Source organism: Borostomias antarcticus (genome assembly GCF_949987555.1).
Source record: "Borostomias antarcticus genome assembly, chromosome: 4".
Lineage (NCBI taxonomy): Eukaryota > Metazoa > Chordata > Actinopteri > Stomiiformes > Stomiidae > Borostomias > Borostomias antarcticus.
In genome coordinates this window covers 5,377,187-5,401,330 of record NC_140237.1, presented here as the reverse complement: position 1 = coordinate 5,401,330, position 24,144 = coordinate 5,377,187, and the positions used below count along the sequence as shown (strand labels likewise).

Below are 24,144 nucleotides of genomic sequence, written 5' to 3'. Positions count from 1 at the left end.
ATTAATACAATGACTTTCTTGCTTGATAATTTGCCATGAGACACACATTAACAATACTGATACAAATGTAAAGATTCAAGAGAAATTCTGTATTCAAAGCATGTCCCCCATTTACACAGAGCTGTCTAAACAAGAACTTTGGTGTGACGAATCCCTCTATAGACTTTCAATGGTTTGACTGAAAAAAATTCACAGATGTACTAGTATAATGAAATATCACATACCCTGATAGATTAGTGAATGTACACAGCTTTCTGACACATTTCTTGGATCAGATTGCAGTTGCCATCATGTACCAAAAACATCAGCATCACCATATCAGTCCCTGAATGAATGGATCATGTATATTTTCCCTTTAACAGTTAACACAATAATCTGTTACACCCACCACAAGTTACCCCAGCCAGCATCAGTACTCTCTGCATGGCGTGGGGTCCTTGGATCCAGCTCTTTTCTCTCTGTCTTGTTTGTCCCCAGACCCAGCGAATGCTGCCACCAAGTCTTTGACGCTGCTTGCTGCCCTGGGTGTCTGCAGACACTCCCCGCTAGCCTTTGCCTTCCTGGGGTTTGTGTTCAAGCTCTTTGACCTCAGCGATGGATACGTCCTGTCCTCAGCCACTAACAGATGATCGCTGTCCTTGGCGTCTTCGGCCATCTTAGCCTCATTGCTCTCCTTGGCTTCCCTCTTCTGCCCCCCATCTTGCTGGCCCACAGCCTTCCCTGGCTCTTGTTCACTACATGACATGTTTTCCTTCACCTCTACCTCCTCTGTAGTTTGGCTGGAGGTGGGTGAAGTCCCAGTGGCCCTCTCCATCGATACTTTGGGTGAGTGGCCAAACGGACACGGATGGACTTTGTACTCAAACCGGGATGCCCAGTGACCCATGATAGGAGACCTGTTCCCCTGCTCTGTTAGGGAGCTGTTCGTGGCCCAAACTGCTATATCTGGAGCCTCTACAGGGTTGTAAACCATGCTACTCATGGATCTCCGGCTGAAGGAGGGGGAGTGACTGGGGGTCTCAGAGGGGCGGTATTGGAGTGTCTTGGACCTCTCCAGGGGGTATGAAATGGCCGCTTCCAGTTTGATCTTCTCCATGGCCACCCCCGCCTTCTCCAGAGCAGCATCCATCACTTCTGGACCGGGCTTCGGTGGCCGTCCTTCAGGAGCGGCAGCTGGACGTTCCTGTTTCCCCGCCTCGCAAGGAGAGATGAGGATGTCGACGGTGGAGTTGGAGCGAGACCTCACCCGGGGTCTCACCACGTCCAGCGTGGCCCCGTACTCCTTGACCGCGGGGCTGCCGCCGGTCACGGGGCTGCTCCCGGTCAGGCTGCCCTTCCTCTCCGGACTCAGCCTGGTCTCTTTGTCCCCGTGCTCAGAATGGCGCTCGTCATTGATGTCCAGGTGGTAGCGGTAGAGGCTGTACCCGTCGGCGCTGTTGATGCTGCTGTGGCGAAGCAGGGAGGCGGGCTCGCCCATGTACGAGCTGCCGGAGCGGGTCCGGACCAGGTCCGCGTGGTCCACCCCGGCCAGCTTCTCCAGGGCATTCATCATGCGTCCGGAGAACTCCTCCAGCTGGGCCAGACGAAGGTCCACCGTCTGCAAGGAGGCCTTCATGGAGTGCTCCCGCTCGTTCACCTCCTCCAGGCGCATAAACATGTTCTCCACCCTGAGGGCACCAATCAACACTGTTAGTGATAACCTTCTGATATGCAGAACACGTGTTTCTTCTCAGCACACTAGCACCATATACTAGACCTGTGGCAAACATTAAAGTAGTTGTAAGTACATAAGGTGCCTTTGATTTACGTTATTTTGATTTCCCTCAGAGTAACGTTTGGTCTGGTCCATTGGCATGGTTGTATTGAGTAAACTAAACCTAATGCACTACACATTTTACATCCATCCATCTTCCATGACATATCTGCCAAATGAGCATGGCATGTGTTTTTAGTGATGGAGCTTCATAGATACAGTACCAGGGCTGTGACCATACCTCTCAGATGTGACCAGGGCTGTGACCATACCTCTCAGATGTGACCAGGGCTGTGACCATACTTCTCAGATGTGACCAGGGCTGTGACCATACCTCTCAGATGTGACCAGGGCTGTGACCATACTTCTCAGATGTGACCAGGGCTGTGACCATACCTCTCAGATGTGACCAGGGCTGTGACCATACCTCTCAGATGTGACTCGAATGCGCTCATTGTTGGAGGATTGTTCCTCATCCTCTTTCTCACGGAAGTATTCCTCCACACACTGCTCCTCAAACTCATACAGATTCTTCAGCTCCTCTGCATTCAGAACAAGTTCTGTTAAAAACACAAAGAAATATTACCAATTGGAGCTGGGTAAGTGATTGGGAGGTAATGATCATTTATTAGGGCCCGAGCACTGGCGGTGCGAGGCCCTATTGAAACTCGAAGGATTATTATTCTCCTTCTCCTTCTCCTTCTTCTTCTCCCCAAACAAATGCCTTTTTGGCGGTCTAAACATCGATGAAAACGGATGAAACTTTGCAGATACATCAGTCCCGGTGTAAATCGGATATTTCATGGGTGACGGAAATGGGCGTGGCAAAACGGCTCAAGAGCGCCCCCTGGAAAGTTTAAAATGGCGAGCCCCACCTTTCAGTTTGATGTAGGCGAACGAAATTCGGTGGGCATATGTATTTCATCGAGCCACACTAAAATGTCTCTTGGAGCTATACCCAACATGCAACAGGAAGTCCGCCATTTTGCTTTTAATGTGCCATTTTGTCCTTGTTTTGACCATTTCCATGCCTCGTACTTCGACGAACTCCTCCTAGAGATTTCATCCCATCAACTTCATATCGGGTCGGCTTCATCTTAAGACCTTTGTGATCAAAAGTTATCAAAAAAATTGAGTTTTCACCACACACCCTTGCCGTGGCGCCCCGCTAAAGTTTGACATTTCGCCATAAAACACGAAGTCCTCATAACTCCTCCATACATTATCCAATTTGTCCGATATATCTCACGCTTCATGACGGTCCTGTCCTGAACACATCTATGTGTCAGTATTGCGTCATACTTATAGCGCCACCTATTGGTGAAACAGGAAGTCCTCATAACTCCTCCATACATTATCCAATTTGTCCGATATATCTCACGCTTCATGACGGTTCTGTCCTGAACACATCTATGTGTCAGTATTGCGTCATACTTATAGCGCCACCTATTGGTGAAACAGGAAGTCCTCATAACTCCTCCATACATTATCCAATTTGTCCGATATATCTCACGCTTCATGACGGTTCTGTCCTGAACACATCTATGTGTCAGTATTGCGTCATACTTATAGCGCCACCTATTGGTGAAACAGGAAGTCCTCATAACTCCTCCATACATTATCCAATTTGTCCGATATATCTCACGCTTCATGACGGTTCTGTCCTGAACACATCTATGTGTCAGTATTGCGTCATACTTATAGCGCCACCTATTGGTGAAACAGGAAGTCCTCATAACTCCTCCATACATTATCCAATTTGTCCGATATATCTCACGCTTCATGACGGTTCTGTCCTGAACACATCTATGTGTCAGTATTGCGTCATACTTATAGCGCCACCTATTGGTGAAACAGGAAGTCCTCATAACTCCTGCATACATTATCCAATTTGTCCGATATATCTCACGCTTCATGACGGTTCTGTCCTGAACACATCTATGTGTCAGTATTGCATCATACTTATAGCACCACCTATCGGTGAAACAGGAAGTCCTCATAACTCCTACATACGTTATCCAATTTACTCAACATTTCTCACGCTTCATCAAGGTACCGTCCTGAACACATCTATGCTTCGGTATTGAGTCACGCTTAGAGCGCCACCTACTGGTGACAGAAAGTTTCTCTCAGTACTGCACACCGAAATAGCACACCCTTTAACGGCGCCACACCCCGACACGCATGGGGTGCGAGGGCCCGCTCACTGCTGCTCGCAGCCCTAGTTTATTTTGTTTTGTCTTGATGTTTTGATGGCAGGTATTGTATTCACTGTAATGCGATCTGAGTTTGAGGACAAAGCGCATTGCTTCCATTGCTGTTCAGGCTTCCAAAGTGTTGGTACCCTGTAGCTGTTCCAACTCTAGTGTTTGATGAAGCAGTCACTCACGGAGGCCTCTGTCGGTGTCGTCCTGCTCGCCCTCTGGTCTCCTCTTGCAGCGGCAGCAGAGGCGCTTGAGGACGATGTAGATGTGGCTGAAGATGATGAGGGGAGGAGGAAGGATCGGCCGGTCATGGAAAGTCATGATCAGCTGATAGCGCTGGAATTTCCACACCTGGTTGGAGATGGACTTGACCTCGAAGAAGGTGTTGCTGTCAGAGGCAGGGTAAGTTAAGAGTCAGCGGTTTGCTGTGTCTTAAAACTTGTGAATTATTATTTGAGCATTTGAATGCAACAATTATAGAACACGTGTTGCTGATGACCAAACACATTTTGTAAGGTTGAAAACTAACCTCATGACACTTTGTGGTACTGTAGATACCGCAAGTGTGTTTGAACAAGTAAGACTGGTAGTTGTTGAAAAAATACAATCAAAGACTTGGTATTGTCCTTTTGGTGCAGTACTGCATGTGTCGTAGTCATGACTTACTTGAAGACAGCGATGAGCAGGTTCACCAGCAGGATGTTGGCCACCAGAAGGTAACAGGCCATGAGAGCAGGAGTGAGCCAGGCGCCAGGGATGCAAGGGGGCAGTTTCTTCCCATCCTCATCATACAAGTTATCACCACATGGTGCTGGGAATCATGGGTTGAAAGTAGTATTTTGTATTAATTTAGTTAACTGAACCTCTAATTGTTCATATAATTAATATAATCAATTATTGCTCAATATTTTACCCATTACTAAGTAAGTAGGGAAGTAAGTACCATTCCAGTTGTTAGCATAATGACCTGATTATATTGGACTTCAAAACAAACAACAAATACATGTATCTTTCTTACATCGGTTGAAGTAAATAAGTAAATATGTAACTGAGCATTGTTTTGGGGTACTAGATAATGTACTGTAAGAGTGTGCTTGAATAAGAGGATTATACAGATACTTACGATTGATTTCCATAGCATAGACTATCAATCAACGATGAAAGGGAGGTAAAAAAAAAAGAAGAAGAAAAAGAGAAGAAAAAAAAGAGAGAAAAGAGAACAGTGGAACAACAACAACAACAACAACAACCAGGCAACAATCAACCAGTCATCCAAAACCCTTTTGCTTGGAGGACTGTGCATCTGTGTTTGATATTTGCTTCAAATTAATTTAAAATAATGCCTTACTTGTGTCAAATTCATGTGCAGCAATACAAATCCAAATGCTCATTATTACATCCACCGTTTGGATCAGTAGTTAAATAGATTTTCTCTGGTGCTTTACTTTGAATTGCAAAGTGATTAATCGTCCATGCTGTCTTCCTCCAGGCAAAAATCCCCAAAAAGAATATCACTTCATGATAATATTTCTAGCAGGCAGATGATCATCATTAAAGGGCAATATATTTTACATAATGAAAGAAATTATTTTGGTTAACGGATTCATGTTGATGTTAATTCAGTCATTATTCAATAAGCTACACAGAAACATTGTGGATTCGTTAGTTCTGATTATTGATTATTAGTCATTTTTTGCTTTAGTTCAACTGCCATATGACCAGTTATGTATTTTTAAATGAACATGACCTGACCCCTTTCCTCTCTAAACTGGCACAAAGACACATTACATTCACCTGTAGCACTCTTAATCTCCTTTAAAATCTTGATTGCATGTTAATGTGACTGTATTAAGCGTCAAAAGGAATGTAACCAATTTTAACAGGGGGAAAGCCTCTTTTACTGTATTCCTATTTGTTATATTCCTAAGGAACTGTGTGAATGTACCAGCAGAGGGAGCAAAGGAACAAAAAAAAACACGTGTACACAAACACACACACGCGCGCGAACACACACATACACGTACACACACACACACACACACACGCACACACACACACACACAGTGTAATCACAGTAATATTAAAGGAGTGGGAGTAGTCAAATGTGGGGAAAGGCACAGAGATTAAGAGCAGAGGTTGCACTGGGTGACAGCACGGTCATGAGGATTAGAATAGAACGGATCATCCGCCCATGAAACAGGAAACAGAATCTTACTATGAATTCTAGTCTTACGGTCTATCGAGTCCGCAAACACTTCTCCATAGATCATCCAGTAGGGCATGTAGAAGATGTTCCTGGCCAGGCGCCAGGTGGGCTCCTCGTCCGGGTGCAGGATGGCCTGCCGCGCCACGCCGAAGCTCATCAGCACCACCAGCATGATCACCACAAAGTACAGCATGTCAATCATCTGAAACACAGGGAGGGGACACCCAGGATGTCAATCATCTGAAACACAGGGAGGGGACACCCAGCATGTCAATCATCTGAAACACAGGGAGGGGACACCCAGCATGTCAATCATCTGAAACACAGGGAGGGGACACCCAGGATGTCAATCATCTGAAACACAGGGAGGGGACACCCAGGATGTCAATCATCTGAAACACAGGGAGGGGACACCCATGATGTCAGGCATCGAAGCTGAGAATAAGCATGTTGTGTCATCCTTGACACTCCTGATATGAAACTTGAATTAGGCTACTGATGACACTGTAACTATACAGATGAAATCTACATGTATATTCAAAACAGACTTGCAACATAGCACCTGAGTACTATGGACTCATAGCCATATATGGCTAGGCTTACTGTATCACTTTTTAAAAATCTTGCATTGAATATTGATTAGGCCATACCTATGGCCAATAAAATACCAAACATTTGACATCCAACTCAAGCGAATCTCACCATTTTCCCGATCATCATGACGTAGGGTCCCAGGTACTTGTTGACCCCGAAGATGTCCAGCACGCGGATGTACCAGAAGATGATGTCGATGCAGTAGATGACCCGGCCCCAGCCCATGTAGGGCTCGTTCTGCAGGCGCAGCATCAGCCCCAGCAGGAACACGGAGATGGCCACCAGGTCCGTGATGTTCCAGTACTCCTCCAGCCACACGTTGATCTTCTGCTTCAGCTTCCCCGGCTCTGACATCAGGATCTGGGGCGAGAGAGAGAGAGGGGTTGGAGGAACAATGGCACAGTTATCCTCGATACACATTTACAATAGACTAAAAATACATGCCCTCAGAATCCATTTAAGTCTTTCTTCACTTTACCTGTCTGACTTTTTCCAGTCCCAGAGTGATGATGTAAGAGATGACGATACCCTCTTGTAAGGAGGGCCAGCGCTCCATCTTCACCAAGATGATGTAGTTATATAACATAAGGTATGCAAAGTAGGTGATCTGAATAGCAAATAACACAGTCATTCATGGATATGGGGAACCCCATGATGTTGAAGGTTAATTGTCTAACGTTGGCAGAAAGATGAAAGAAATGTGTCTGCATATTTAGGATGTTTATCATAAATCTGCTTACAGTGTTGAACCAGAACTTGGTGAAAGGGGTGTTGTAGAATTCATATATCTTCTTTCCGATTGGAACTCTCCTCTGTTTCTTGTGGCTGTCCTCTTCATCCCCCTTTTTGGACACTGCGTCAGTGCTGTCCTGAAAGCACGGTCAGTGTCTATTGGTCAGGAATTCACATTACATATCTGATTCCAGAACTATTTAGAATATGCATGAATCACTGGTGTGGTGGATGGTCATCTGTGGATACCTTGCTGGATTTGTTGTCATCCTCTTTCTCCTTCATTTCTTCATTGTCAGCTGAGGCTTGGTAGTTCACTTCTTCTCCAAGCCGAAAATCCAGCAGCAGAATCGAAGGAGGAAAAACAATGCCCAGAATCACCTAGAAATCAAAGAAATTAGGACACTTTTAAGTAAAACTGGTCAAGACTATATATTACAATGCAAAATCCATAGAACCTTACTTAATAACACGTATAATACTGGGTTGTGTACAACACTTCTAAACTCCAAGTCAGCCATAACAGGTGATGTTTCCATTGCCCAATGTCTCTTGGGACTGTATCTACAGCCCAGCTGATGAATCAGTGACAGCGTTTTATGTGAGCAATCCCATGGAGGGAAAAATACCTGATGACAGTTAATACTAGAATACTATTGGACCCACTCTCAAGCCGTTGCTCTTGCCCATGCGCAGGCAGCCCATCCACATGTCGGTCAGCAGCAGCTGGCTGCAGGTGTGGGCGATGAAGTCTCTGTGCTTCGCAGCCACCGCCAGCTTCAGACAGGTGGAGTTGCTCCAGTTCTTCAGTTCATAAGTCAGCAGCTTCATGGCCACCTGCTCATCGTGCTTATAGGACTGGTCCAGAAGCTCATAGGCTAGCTGACCAAACTCTCTGGGAAAGGATGACAAACACAGTTTTCATTTATTAGAAATTCTAGTCCTACAGCAATGGTAACCAGCTGGTCCAGAGGCTGATGCTTGTTGTGTTAGTGTGGGGCTAGAAAAAGAGCTGGCAAGTTCTCAAGTACAGATTCAAGAGAACTTACTTGGAGTTGTTTTCCAGATCCTGGAAGATGTCTTCCACCAGTTCACTCTGTGAAGACTCGTGGGCCATGGCCTTGTAGAGCTTACAGGCCACCAAGGCCTTCGCCATGGCTTCCTCCCCTCTCTGCCACAAGAAGAGTGCCATCTTCTGGCGTTTCATCAGTACTGCCCACACCATCAGTTCGTGGAAAGGGTACTGGAAGCGGCTGACCTCAGGGTCATCCACATCGATGTCCAGCTCCTCCTCTTTCCTCTTCTTGTTTTTCTTCCCCTTGCCCTTTGGCCGTGGGTCATCATCCTAGTTTGGACAAATGGAGACGTCAAATGTTATGTTTCGACTGACATATGTTGAGATATATGTTGAGATTCAATTGATGGTTGTGTACATACATTGTGGAAGCAGTACACATCAATAGACAGACAATAGACAAACCTCCATTCCCAGCAGTTTTAGAGCTTTGGGCTGTGAAAAAATAAAAGTCGGGAAGACAGCTATTTATGAAAGTCAAGTAACAGTAGGTATTGATTGATATGAATAGTATTGATTGAATGTGAATAGTTCCATACTCTTTTTAAGCCATAGAGGTTGTTGTAAAGGGTGCGGAAGCTCTTCCTGGTGTATTTACAGCGATAAGCTCCGCCCATGAGGAACTCCAGAACCAGACCAATGTCAATTAAGGTTATCTGGTAATCGGGTGGAAGATTTCCCTGAAACATCACATAATCATCATTAGCCTACTGTAATGTGAATCAGTTCAGGCTTTCCCTGATCTTTATAAAATGCTTTAAAGATAATTTTCTGGACTTAGATGATATTCACCCCTTTTTATTTTTATTGAAGGATGGCATATATTTTGAATATCCAATGAGCTTACTGTAATCACAAAGGATTGATAAAATGTCTGTGGTGCTATTTTCCCCAATATAGTCCATTCCATTCTGTTTTGTTTGCTCTTTGAATGTGAACTATCAATTTTGGAAATTAGCAGACTCACACATTTAATATTATTGTCAATTACCTTTTTTACATCCCTGACAACAAAGTGCAGTGTATTTGTAGGTCCCAGCCTCTGAAAAGGACAGAAACATTTATAGTTTAAAATAATTTTATGACACATAGTCATTTTTAAGACATAGAAATACTAAATACATTGACACATGACACATGACAACCACCTGCTCTGGCTCATAAAAGCAATAAAATGTTGACCCGACCTGACATCTACTTTTACAATGGCTTGCATGCTTTGTGTCTCTTTACTTAAGTGCATTTGGCTGAGGCAGATTAAGATTAAGACCACAAATCTACATGCAGAAGTTAAGCTATATGGTAATGATATGGCAACTGGGGGATTTAACATTTTTAAACATTGCTGACAAAAGTCATAGGCAAAGAGAAACCATTGGTCACTGATGTGATATTTTCTGTCTTTGTTCCATTCCAGATGTTCCATTCTATGGTCAACCTTTTCATTCATACAGTACCATGCCGACTACTCTTCTCATTATTCAAATTCCAAATCAGGAGATTACACACAACAAAATGAAACATTAGGTTATCATCACCTACTGTATAATTGGTCAGATTTTATTGTGCAAGTAACTCAACCCACGCTCAACAATACAGTGTTCTTAGAAATCTGATACTTCAAATATTTCAACATTTTCAAGGGGATATAGATGCTTTTGAGATGTGAGTAACCAGGTAGGGTGTAACCAGGTGGGTGTAACCAGGTGGGTGTAACCATGTGGGTGTAACCAGGTAGGGTGTAACCAGGTGGGTGTAACCAGGTGGGTGTAACCAGGTAGGGTGTAACCAGGTGGGTGTAACCAGGTGGGTGTAACCAGGTGGGGTGTAACCAGGTGGGTGTAACCAGGTGGGGTGTAACCAGGTGGGTGTAACCAGATGGGGCGTCACCGTGTTGTATAGCTCCTCCAGGCGAGGAATGGTGAGGAAGTGGTGGATGTTGACCCCGTTCTCAATCAGCAGCTTGACAAAGTCCACCCTGTCCAGCACCAGAGCATCCATCATGGCCTGCTCTAGAGAGTTCACCTGTGGGATGAACAAAAACATGGATGGATGATCCGTTCAGCAACCTCTGGCAACATTCTACCCCATCCCCCTCCTCCACAGGTTTCATATCGGACTCACCAGACATGCTTGATTATATAGTAGAGAGGTGTGTGGCTTGAATGGCTTTCATCATGTTTTATCAAATGTATTGGTCATTGCCTATGAAGTCATTTACCCAGTTGAGCAACTCCAGCTTCCTGGGGTCAGTCTCTTCAGGGGGTTCAGGCTTGGCCTTGCCACCTTTGCCCTTCTTGCCCCGGGCTTTCCCTTTTCCCCCGCGGGGGGCAGCAGCGGGACTCTTGGGGCGTTCCTGAGACGGGGTATTGGCGGGAAGGGCACTCACAGGCTATGAGAGGGGAAGAGGAATACCCAGTTTTCAAGATGGCATCACATGTTGATATTGCTCGAGCGCTCGTAGTCAGACTTTCCAGGTTTTAGTGGACGTTTACACTTCATCTATAGATGCTCAACTAACTATCAACTAACTATTGACAAACATTCAACTAACCACACACTTTACTGTGTAAGACAAGTATGGTGATTTTTTGAGGGGACAAGGGCATATGAGGCTGCTGGTTGTGAAACTCACAGGCCAGTGGTGTCCGTAAACAAAGATCTGACTGCGGGCGATGTCCACTCGGTTCCAAGCCAGGGCCAGGCTCAGCTGGTCTGGGGCGGAAGCGTTGGTTCCTAAAATCAAATATACATGCTGTTTCACCTTCACTTTTCTAAAGTATTGACAGCTATGGTGCAAATTATTTAACCTCTGTCAATATTGTTCCAAAGTAAAGATGTTGTTACTGTAGATTAAATACAAGTGTTGCTTTTAGCTATCTATATGTTAATGTTACCTGTATGATCAGTCTATTACAAACGTTTTATTACCCTACAGTATGTACTGTATTATATGCTCCAATTTACCTTTTAGTAAAGCAGTCAATATTGCCATCTCAATGTCCTGCTGTCCTTCCGAGCCCATACGAAACACTGTGATCTGCACAACAATAGACTTGAACGGGTCAACTGCTGTCATAACCTTCGGTGGATACTTTTCAGTCTGTACCATTGGATGCCTCATTAAAACACTCATGGATACCATTGAAAGCGCTTTATGTTACATCATGAATACATCTCACTTTTTACAGTAAGTCATATGGCACAAATAATCATGCTGATGGGAATTAACGTGTTTATGAGTTCATGAGCATCTGCATCTCAGCCTCATTGGACATTCGTTCTTCGTTAACCACATAACTGCTTATGTGTCATAGGTCAGGCAAATCACTAGCCAGTAATCAGTAGAATCAGTATGGAGGTAAGTGGAATCAGCCCTTCATTGTGTTGGTGGTCTGAATAACAGAACCGACCCTTGTCAACCATAGACACACCCTGCAGCACGGAACAAAATGGGCCAGGATTAGCTAATGTCCCTCTAACTCGAAAAGAGTGTCCTCCTTGTTGTTGCCAGAATGTTCTTAATTCAATAAGACTGCAGGGGTGTCACATGATTGGGTCTGCAATACAGCTGGAAGAATGCAGCTATGTTTGCTGGTGGTACACAAGGCTCTGTATCATATATTTCTTAGTCCGAGAGTGGGCTAATAATGAGCTAACTTGTGCATCTCCGGCCCTGGACTCGTGAAGTTACAATTCTTTCTTGTGGACCAATACATTCGACCTCTCAATGTTTTCTGGGCCCTATAAAAGGGTCTGATTCACAATACCTCACTTGCATGTTGATCTATGTATGATTCAGTCTGAGGTTGATTATTAGTTGACTTTGTCTATGGATGTAAAGCTGTGTACTACAGTAGCACTTGCAGCATCCAGCTGTTAATAATAAGCTGTTAAATAAATAGCTGTTAAGAGCAAGATGCAGTGGATTGTGGGATAAAGAGAAATGCAGAGCTATGAACAGTAGTAGTAGTAGTAGTAGTATGCTCTTAGTCACTTGTTTTAGAAAGAAGATGCACTTGTGAGTTCTGGCAAGTAGTAGTACATTGGCTCTTCCTACGTTAAATGCAATTATTGTTAGTCGCTTTGGATAAAAGCGTCTGCTAAATGTCTGTAATGTAATGTAAATGTAATGTAGTAGCAGTAGCAGTAGCAATAGTAGTAGTAGTAGTAGCAGTAGTAGTAGTAGTGGTAGTAGTAGTAGTGGTAGTGGTAGTGGTAGTGGTAGTGGTAGTGGTAGTGGTAGTGGTAGTAGCAGTAGCTGTAGCAGTAGCAGTAGTAGTAGTAGTTGTAGTAGTAGTAGTAGTAGTAGTAGTGGTAGTGGTAGTAGTAGTAGTAGTAGTAGTAGTAGTGGTAGTAGTAGTAGTAGTAGTAGTAGTAGTAGTAGTAGTAGTAGTGGTAGTAGTAGTAGTAGTAGTAGTAGTAGTAGTAGTAGTGGTAGTAGTAGTAGTAGTAGTAGTAGTAGTAGAGGTAGTAGTAGTAGTAGTAGTATTAGTGGTAGTAGTAGTAGTAGTAGTAGTAGTAGTAGTAGTAGTAGTAGTAGAAGTAGTGGTAGTAGTAGTAGTAGTAGTAGTAGTAGTGGTAGTAGTAGTAGTAGTAGTAGTAGTAGTAGTAGTAGTGGTAGTAGTAGTAGTAGTAGTAGTAGTAGTAGTAAGGTTTGTTTATTCTTGTGTGATCTAAACATTTGTATATATGGGTGGTCCAAATTCATGAACACCCTTCATTCATTGTAAAACATAGGGGCACCTCTGCACTATATTTTGATATTGTCATGTATTTTGATGATTCTATTTAGAATATGAAAAGAAGGATGAAAGGATGAGATCAAAGGGATGTGTGTAATAGATGGACAATGACACATGAATGACAATGCAAGATGATGTGAATGAGCAACACAATTTTATTGATGGACAATATTTTCTCCTTGAATTCCAACGTCACATATAATTATCTAAACTCACATAAGAAATCATATCTTTAGCATAGAAAACCATTTTTTTCTTTTGCCAAGACCATCTGAAATTGCTACAAAAATATACAGAAAGGAATAAATAGTTTTACTCATACTTACCAATTCCCTTTTCTTCATGCACTCTATGACCATGAGGAAGATCTGCTGGGCCTGACCGCGGTTATAGTTGAACGTCTTCTGAATGGTCACCAGAAGCTGGTCTCTCACGTTCTCACTCACCAGCCTGCGAAAGAACCGTTACATCACATTCACCGTTCCATAAACAAGAACAGGGCTGTGTATTAATACTCTTTAGATTAATACTCTTTAGAGTATTAATACTCTAAAGAGCCCAGACCTAGCAAAGCCAAGACCTAGACCTAGCCCAGACCTAAAGACCCCAGACCTAGCCCAGACCTAAAGAGCCCAGACCTAGCCCAGACCTAAAGAGCCCAGACCTAGCAAAGCCACACACAACAAAAGCATGTTACAGTATGTGATTGTTGTGTTCCTTCCCAACAACCAAAGTATTTCAAAGCCTCCTACTGGACCAGGTAGGGTGGCTGCCATTTGAGATAAACCACACCTCAAGGAGACGTAGATATGGCTTTTGAATTCAGTGAGGAAGGTAGAACAGTTCAGGACATGCCTGTGGTACAGTAGAACAGTTCAGGACATGCCTGTGGTGGAACAGTTCAGGACATGCCTGTGGTGGAACAGTTCAGGACATGCCTGTGGTACAGTAGAACAGTTCAGGACATGCCTGTGGTAGAAAAGTTCAGGACATGCCTGTGGTAGAACAGTTCAGGACAACGCTGTGGTACAGTAGAACAGTTCAGGACATGTCTGTGGTAGAACAGTTCAGGACAACGCTGTGGTACAGTAGAACAGTTCAGGACATGCCTGTGGTGGAACAGTTCAGGACATGCCTGTGGTAGAACAGTTCAGGACAATGCTGTGGTACAGTAGAACAGTTCAGGACATGCCTGTGGTAGAACAGTTCAGGACATGCCTGTGGTACAGTAGAACAGTTCAGGACATGCCTGTGGTACAGTAGAACAGTTCAGGACATGCCTGTGGTACAGTAGAACAGGACATGTCTGTGGTAGAACAGTTCATGACATGCCTGTGGTAGAACAGTTCAGGACATGCCTGTGGTGGAACAGTTCAGGACATGCCTGTGGTACAGTAGAACAGTTCAGGACATGCCTGTGGTAGAACAGTTCAGGACATGCCTGTGGTAGAACAGTTCAGGACATGCCTGTGGTACAGTAGAACAGTTCAGGACATGCCTGTGGTACAGTAGAACAGTTCAGGACATGCCTGTGGTACAGTAGAACAGTTCAGGACATGCCTGTGGTACAGTAGAACAGTTCAGGACATGCCTGTGGTAGAACAGTTCAGGACATGCCTGTGGTGGTAAAAAACTTTTCTCACCCATCCTCCTCAGAGTATCTGTGGGCGAAGGAGATGATGTCCGAGGCCCTCCCACTGCCGTCACACACCACAACGGGGACCGGGGGGTTCTCCCTCAGGCTCTCCAGCACGATAGAGATCACGTTGGGACCGCCTTCCAGAATCAAACACACCAGAGGCACCCCTTGGCCCAGACCTAGTGAAGCCACACACAACAAAAGCATGTTATGTGATTTACTTAAACAGGTTAGTCAGTGTGATATGTATTGCATTGCATTGCTTCAGCAGATCCTGAAGAAGAACAGTAGAACAGGGTGATTGAAGTCAGTGGTGACAGCTGAGCATCCCTTTGCAGTCCCTGCCTTATCACAAGCTCCAGGCATAGGATGACAAAGGGAAACCCACAGGTCACAGGAGGGTCATGGAGGCTCAGGGATAGTCACTGTCCTTCACATTACAACAGTCACTCTGCTGGATACACACTTACTCAGGATGACTATACCGTGAAACAGCAAAATGTTTGTTTTTACCATAGCTGCAGCAGTTACATAGAACTCTTTCTGCTTACAACAATGCAAGCTTTTTGCTAATCTAAGACAGTGCCAAGGTTACCCAGAACAGACACAACATGATACCCAGGCTAGCTCTTGACAGGTTTTGATTGGTTGAAACCTAAATCCAGTGGGTAGGCTTACGTGTGTTGATCTTCTGCAGCGAGATGTGCTTCTCCAGCTGGCGCCGGAGACGGACCTCAGCTCCATACTTCCCACAAGTCCCGTTGTCGGCCAGGATGAAGTGTGAGTGGCTGCTGTTCAGGACCGACAGCTTGCTGAGCGGGTTGGACATGGTCTGGTAGGGCCTGGTCACCTGGGTACAGCATGGAGAACATGCTTCACTTTCCACAATAAAGACAAAACCTGCACAATGTTGAAAATAAAGACTCCCCCATCATTCTAAGATGTATTACTTTCTACAATGTCTCTACTGTGTTGCCAAGCTCCTATGTCTACGCTCATGTGTAACATTGAGCCTTCAAAGCTTTCCAGTGTTATCAAACCAGTCCTGCCTCAGGAATGATCATGCGCAAGTACTGTTTTTTGTTCGTGCCAGGTTCCCTCATGACTCACATCTCTGCCAATGAGATCCTCTTTGTTCTCCACGATGCCCCATGGCGCGATCCCGATGGCACAAACTTTCCCTCTGGACTTTGACGAGTGGTCTTTCAACGCATCTCCAACATGGCGGATCACTCCTAGGATGTAAATAGACTCTTTTGTAGCACAGAACAATAGTCGCACTAGTAGGTCCTTCTGGTCAAGGGGCCATACTTGTGACTAATTTATATATATATAAAGAAGTCAGTGCAATAACTATAGATACCTCTTCTGTTTATTAACTGTAAGAAATCGTTAGCATTGTTAGCATATTTAGCTACGCACCAGTGCTAACTCCACCAGTGAAGATCCAGGCTCCTGTGGTGACGGCTGCTTTGATGAGGCCTTTCCCAAACACCTGCTTGAGTTTTGGCTGCAGGTCGAAGTTCTGCAGGCCCCCGTGGACAGAGATCAGAAGGGTGGGCAGCTCCAGCTGCCAGTCCTTTACCATCAAGTGGAGCAAGTTGTCAGGTTTGGAGTCATAGGCTACTCGGATGTACTGTGGGAAAAGAATATGAAGAACTGATTGATAACTGGGCCTGGAAATATTCAAAAGGGAACTGATTAGAACCTTTGAGCTTAATATTCAACCCTGTTAATGACATCAGAATAAACAATTGATTGGTTGAGGAACATTTGTTAGACCAAGGAAAATACATTCAAAATATTGTAAGTTCCCTGGTTGTAGGCAACAGATAATTAGGTAAGAATAAATATAGAGTTAAGTAAAATGAAAGGGTGTTTCTTTTACCATGGCCTTGTTGGCATGGCCACCCCCCTGGAACTCAATGATGCCGTAGGCGTCTGTGGGGGTGGCCTGAGTGTACTTAAGAACCGACCAGCGCTCCTGAGGAACCTCCACCTGCACTATCTGGTTCTCTTCTGAGGTCTTGTTAGCTGCTCCAGAGATGATGGCTACATGCTGGTTCATCATCTGACCACAGCTGCATCTAGGGACAGAGAAACAACACCATGTGAAGAGATGTGAAAGAATGCAGGAGTGAAATATGAAAGAAACAAAGTGAAATGTGAAATGACGCAAATTTCACATTTCAATTAAGTCACACGAGTGCTGCTTATACTAAGTCAAAAATTACATTCAATGAAAATGCTATAACTGTATGTATATATATAAATTAAATGTATGGAGTAAATGTCATTGAAGCTAAGCTTCTAAGCTAAGATGTATACCATCTGTGGAAATCTATCTATATATCTATCTATCTCCAGTATGTGTACAAGAGAGATCATAACTGTAAATGTACTGTATTGCTTTCACAATGCAGTATTGAGCCTCCACGCTACAATTATGTATTTCTGTTTTGGGCGAGGGTTTAGTCCCATGAAAGGGACCATTTTGAGGGATTTCATCCATTATAATGTGTTGTTCATACAGTTTGTTTCTGGAGAGCATTTATGAGAGGGCGCTTCATTGGGATCTCTAGCCCTTAAAACCAGGGAGACCTAACGGACCGGGTCAAACCAGGGAGACCTAACGGACCGGGTCAGTGGAACCAGGGAGAGCTAACGGACCGGGTCAGACCTAACGGACCGGGTCAAACCAGGGAGACCTAACGGACCGGGTCAGTGGAACCAGGGAGAGCTAACGGACCGGGTCAGACCTAACGGACCGGGTCAAACCAGGGAGACCTAACGGACCGGGTCAGTGGAACCAGGGAGAGCTAACGGACCGGGTCAAACCAGGGAGACCTAACGGACCGGGTCAGTGGAACCAGGGAGAGCTAACGGACCGGGTCAGTGGAACCAGGGAGACCTAACGGACCGGGTCAAACCTGGGAGACCTAACGGACCGGGTCAGTGGAACCAGGGAGAGCTAACGGACCGGGTCAGTGGTACCAGGGAGACCTAACGGACCGGGTCAAACCTGGGAGACCTAACGGACCGGGTCAGTGGAACCAGGGAGACCTAACGGGCCGGGTCAAACCTGGGAGACCTAACGGACCGGGTCAGTGGAACAAGGGAGAGCTAACGGACCGGGTCAGTGGAACCAGGGAGACCTAACGGACCGGGTCAGTGGAACAAGGGAGAGCTAACGGACCGGGTCAGACCTAACGGACCGGGTCAAACCAGGGAGACCTAACGGACCGGGTCAGTGGAACCAGGGAGACCTAACGGACCGGGTCAGTGGAACAAGGGAGAGCTAACGGACCGGGTCAGTGGAACCAGGGAGAGCTAACGGACCGGGTCAAACCAGGGAGACCTAACGGACCGGGTCAGTGGGACAAGGGAGAGCTAACGGACCGGGTCAGACCTAACGGACCGGGTCAGTGAAAGCACTATTTCGCCTCGCCAAATGATCCAGCACCTCTAATGGATTCAAAAGCAAGTGAGAGGTGCAAGTGTTGTGAAAAAAATAAATGCACACTGTAAATACCTGTTTGGCTCTTTGCTGGGAATGATTTGGATGCATTCTCTTTTCTGGAAAGTTCTCTCTATCCACGCTTTTTGGGCCTGAGGAAAAAAAGGAAAACAGATTGATACTGTAGGTTAGGAGTCAATTCCCATGATTGAGAGAAGTGAACTGAAGCAGAGAGGATCCAAATACTTAACATAGACTACTAGTTTTCCCATGCGATATATTACACTGTCCATATGTGAGATTACAGAGGAGAAATCCACAGTGCATCTCTCCTATCTTACTAAACAATGGCCTTTTTATTATTATGTGGAGCCTACCTCTAATCCTGCCTAAATGCTGTAGCAAAGACCAGGGACCTATGCTAGTGCAATCTTGTGTGTGTGTGTGTGTGTGTGTGTGTGTGTGTGTGTGTGTGTGTGTGTGTGTGTGTGTGTGTATGTGCGTGTGTGTATGAATGTGTGTGTGTGTGTGCGCACGCATACACTCATGTGTGAGTGAGTGTCTGTGAAGCCATATAGTTTTAATGACCTTGTATTATTGTAATCTAGTGATTAATGGTGCACTCTGCAGCATAGAAGCACTGGCCAGTGTTCAGAGTTTCACAGCACTTGGATATATTCACTCCGGATAATGGTGGATTAAACTCAAGTCCCAACCAATACTAGCCACATGCGCAGTTTGTTTTGTATATCATCACTGAGTATACATAGTTAATGGCAACTAAAGCATGGTTTTCTTTTGCATTTTGAATTTTCAGTACAGGCAGCCTGTATTGCGAATAGTTAAAGAAAGGGAAATGTGTGGGAAATGCTCCATTCATCTGTTGTGGATATCAAAGTAATCTTGCAGTAGCATCAGCTCAATAGTGTGTTGGATTCGACTACTGTATCTGTCACTATCTCTCTCCACTGTCTCTCCCTTATTCAATTCCAAGAACTTTCCAGGAAAACAAATCCAACAAAAGCATAATTAACAGCCAATGTATTACAACTCAGAGAAATGTTGCTTTGACCTTGTTCCATGGTGGTCAAAAAAGCTTCCATTCTAAGCATCATCCAAATGGCCTTTTGTGTTCATTTCAACACCAATTAAGATGGAAGCATCAGCAAATTTCTCAAAGAAAAATGAAGAACAAAGAAAACAAAGGAGTGCACAAGGGAAAGCTGGCCAAAGGTCCCAAGCTGCCTTTCACTCCCATCTGGCCCTACCTGGAAGTCACACAAGTGGAGATATTCACTCCCAACACTGAATGTTAAAACATTCAATTCAAACCTCAATACGACCAATTATTAGGTCACATTTTCAAGATTTTAATGTTGGGGTGGTGACTATAATTATATAGAAAATGTTTGATTTTGTTACAATTTGAATCATATTAAAGTGGATCTCTGTACTGTCTATGGTAAGGTGGAAAAACCACATTACAATCCTTTTCCTCTAAGTTTAATCCAAGCCTAATTTTTAGTTTAATTCATGAAATATCCATAAATGTACTTTTAAACTGCCATATTAAAATGGAGGCAGATACAACGCCGATATATGAAGACATTACAGTATGTAACAGAGAGACTACTGAACATAACTTACCTTCCACCAAAGTACCCAGCAGAAACACCAAGAGGAACTCAGCAAGTTTGACCAGCATTAGATAGAACTGCTCTTAGTGACTTAACACAGCTAGCTGCTCCCACCAGACCTCCAAGCCCAATGAAGTCCACAAGACATGAACCTTCATCACTTTATGGAGCGGGGTTCATATGATGAGCATGTGAGCTGGCTCTTTGTTCAGACAAGTCTTGTGACTCCAGTTCAAGGTAATCCTTTTGGGAGTCCCATGACCTCCTTGCACACTGGGTATTTTCATCCTTGGCTGGAACGAGGCACAACAAATCTACTTTGAGAACCAACTTTCCTTTTCTAATCTCTCAACTCCGACAGGCTCTCTTCTCACCATCTCTCCTTTCTGGAGTTGCAATTCAAAACTCTTTAGATGTGAAAGTTTGAGAGGGAGAGGGAGAGGAAGCATAGACAAAGAGGGAAAAATGAAAAAGTAGGATAAAAGCCCCGTACGTTTTTTTCTGGAATGTCATACGCTATTGCTCTTCTTGAACTCTATTTGCATAATTGAGAGAATTGGACACTGGGGTGTTTTGAAGGGTTTCTCGTTAAGAAAGGAACAGTCTTTGGAGGCAACATCAGCAATTGATGATTGTAACCATATACTTTATTTTAGTTACTTTGTGGTGACAAAGCTTTGGTCTATAATGTCTGGTTAAAACATTATCTACAGGTTGTACACTTTTTGCAACATATTATCCTTGAAATATGTTCTATTCTGAGTTCTACTCAGGACTCCCTCCTTGCACTGCATCCCTTTAATAGACAAACTACTGTATTTAATCAACATGAGTGATGAAAATATCAGCAGGATTAAAATGAGGCTGCTCACTTAATTACATCTGACTAAATGCTCACATGATGTGTGTCAGAATAGGATATTTTCCTTCTGATAACGGGCTGACTTTTACACTTAAGGGGTAGTGCATACTACATACTACTGGGACACATAATACTACTAATACTTTCATGGTGTTCGTAGTTGATTCCCCCGGCATGCCTCGTTAACACAGTGAAATGTCTTAGAGTTATGAAAAACTATTATTTCATACCACTGCATGCATCTCAAATAAAGCAGTGGGTGTCGGGATGAAAGCCATGTGCTCCTCAGCTTGTAACAGCACAGCCATGAGTAATATTCCATACAGGAGCTAGAGCTCACCTGAACTCTGGAGCAGATTAAAACTAACATGCTACATTGTGAGCCTTTGGAATCAGATTAGCTTTTGTCTTAAGTAAGTGAACATAATCAGCAAAACAAAAACAATTCACAACAGTTGTTAGGGAAACATGTTTTCAGCATTTTAGCCAAGTGATTATTGAGTACAAGAGTACAATAGACAAAGGTAACTACTATGATCAGAATGAAATAGGATTTGAGCTCTGGGATTTAAGCTTTGGCTAGAGATTATTAGCGCTTATAAGAGAACAACTTGTTTTTCATAATTAACTATAACATTTCTGAATGCAAATGTGAAATTATGGTGACCTGTGAATTACTAGATAAAAGCTTTAATGTAAGAAGACATTGATGAAAATGGCAAGAGACAGAAGAAGGTTTGTGAAGTCCATAGGTTGAATGTGACCGCACTGGAATAAAAGATGAAATGTCTCACTAATTAAATCTGCTCTTATTCCATTTAAGAATACATTCAACTGTGAAAGTAGATATCAACCTACTGTTGAAGCAAACCTGCTGTTTGCATGTCTCTAAATGTAGCCTACTGAGTAGGGAGCTTAACATGTCACTGCACATCAGACTTGTCTGAATGGAGTATGTGATGAACAAAGCTGACTTAAACTGTATTATAGTCAGTGTGAAATATCATGGGTGTGTCTCAGATGCTATTGGTGGAATCTGAAATATTGTCCTCAGTTTGTGATTTCACAGCTGTGTGTTTTCCAAGCCTAGATAAAGCCACCGATTGTCCACTTAAGGGCGGAAAAAGCAGTCAGTCACATGAGGCCATCACGCAGTTGATTAGCCCTGAAGTGATGTCAGGTGGTCTTTAAGACCAAACGTCTGGAACATGGGATCTGGATGTGTGAGGAATGTTGTGGTGGGTTATGGGATATTCCTCTTTAGACTTCTCTCAACCTCAACGTAGGCCTCCTGTTTCCAAATGTAGGTCATTTTACTACAAAAACTTCACTACTAACTGCACAAATGCATCTACATGTAATTTTTTGCATGTGTATGTGTGAATTTAGACTTTGCAAAGGGAACTAGAATGTACATTTCCTGAAGAAAATGTATAGGGGCTGCCCTAGCAGAGGTCTATAATGTAATGAAATAAGATGCAAGTAGCCTACTGTGTAATGAATTGGGCGACTTCATTTTTCAGCAGGAAGTCGTTTTTCGGCACAACACCGTCCGAAACGGGACTCTATTAATACATCCATGGGGACTCCCTAAAAACAAAGTGTTTCACACGGATGGGCGTGGTTTTGCAGGGCGTGGTTTTGCAGGGCGTGGTTTTGCAGGACGTAGAAGTGGCAGTGCTCGCTTCATCAAGCCCCATGGTCACCTAAGCCAGTGCTCTGAGTGCACGTTCATGTTTGCCACGGTGGAGGGTGAGTCAAGCTAGCTAGCTAGTTTTGTATAAATAATGACGGCTAACATACTTTTAATTTGCATTGTCCTGTCATGTTTGAACATTAGAACCCAACATTAGAATGTCATAACATGTGCCCCCATCATGTGCTGTGAAAATAGTTGAAGCATTAACGTTAACATCAGGACCCCCTGGAAAACGAGCTGGTGTTGTTGTCTGCTTGCTGTGTATTCTGGGATCAGGGACAAACTAGGCCCATATCCTGTGCAACAGGCAGACAGAGATACAGTGATAGTTTATGTAAGGTATAGGAATTCATGAAAGGTGAATTGAATCAAACAAAAAAAGAAGGAAACTGAACAGATGACAGATTTATTCAGACAACCCAGTGTTTCTCTGCCCCTTGGCTCTTTAGTCTTCTATTCCACTTTACTAGACCGTTGCACATCATATTTGTTGTAGCATTGTCCCAGAGTATACATTTAGCTGTGTATTAATCACAGCGATGCACATTAGAAAGAATAAAAGGCTTAATCTGGGGCAGATTGTGGGACATTTACCAGCCCTTTCTCCCAGATTAACAGGCAATACTCAAATCACATCCTCACATGCTAGGCTAGCGCCTGACTCCAGCCCCAGAGGTGTGGGGGAGGAGAGCCTACTACAGCCCGTCACCTGGTCAATGAGGGCATTATACTCACTAGACAGTCACTCCACGATGCCAGGGAGTTCAACACCATGCTGCACATTTCAGCTATCAATTTCAATATAATTGTGAAATTCAGTTTGGTTAAATTCAGTTCTGGTGAAATTGAAGTTTTGATTGGCCTTTGGTATTATAATTATAGCCATAAAATATACTGCTATTGCTTTCAAGAGAATCTGACTTCCCCATAATGAATTGGTGAATTTAATAATTATTTTCTAATTTTCCAGTGTGATAAAACAAAGATGCAAGGTCTCAGCCAAAGTCTTGTGAAAGGATTGTAAGACATTAGATTTGATCCAATGTTAATTCCTACATCACTAATTCACCACATCACAAACAATATTCCATCATCATTATAACCCCAACACAGGTAAGCGTCAAATAACTAAATGGCTAAGAAATGTATTCATCTGCATTCTTTTAAACATTCGGAAATCCACCTCTTCCGAGAAAGAAAGAAAGAAAGAAAGAAAGAAAGAAAGAAAGAAAGAAAGAAACGACCAGGCAAAGCTACACATAGCTCTCTTACAGCCTCCCTGTCCATTATCACCTGTTGATCACTTTATATAACCACTGTCCCACTCCAGGGATGGGGGGTCTTTTCTTACCTTCAAAGAGCCGGTACTGGAGGAGTTGCGCTTGATGGAGGCCCGTTTGACGGACCCTCCGGCCCCTCTCTTGCCCCCAAAGCCTCTGTTCTCCATGCGTGCTCCTGCTGGCTCTCACACAACCTCATCTACACAGGTTCCCTCAGAGTCCTCCAGCCTGTCACCCGCGCTCCACATCCCAACCACAGCC

At 44.0% G+C, this 24,144-nt stretch overlaps 1 protein-coding gene across 1 annotated transcript; it reads right to left on the bottom strand.

The window, feature by feature from the left end:
• Nucleotides 1-409: 409 nt before the first annotated feature.
• On the bottom strand, nucleotides 410-24,050 carry trpm1a (transient receptor potential cation channel, subfamily M, member 1a; the record flags this gene model as incomplete). The annotated part of the gene is made up of 27 exons (XM_084437035.1): nucleotides 410-1,667; nucleotides 2,181-2,313; nucleotides 4,143-4,345; nucleotides 4,624-4,768; nucleotides 5,081-5,101; nucleotides 6,173-6,365; nucleotides 6,866-7,117; nucleotides 7,236-7,364; nucleotides 7,498-7,626; nucleotides 7,739-7,870; nucleotides 8,156-8,384; nucleotides 8,539-8,834; nucleotides 8,970-8,999; nucleotides 9,104-9,244; nucleotides 9,556-9,606; nucleotides 10,455-10,589; nucleotides 10,786-10,956; nucleotides 11,200-11,300; nucleotides 11,532-11,604; nucleotides 13,636-13,759; nucleotides 14,953-15,127; nucleotides 15,627-15,798; nucleotides 16,059-16,183; nucleotides 16,371-16,584; nucleotides 16,837-17,035; nucleotides 18,481-18,557; nucleotides 23,955-24,050. 27 exons carry the CDS (start codon nucleotides 24,048-24,050, stop codon nucleotides 410-412), a joined length of 5,004 nt encoding a protein of 1,667 aa, XP_084293161.1.
• Between the last annotated feature and the right edge of the window lie 94 nt (nucleotides 24,051-24,144).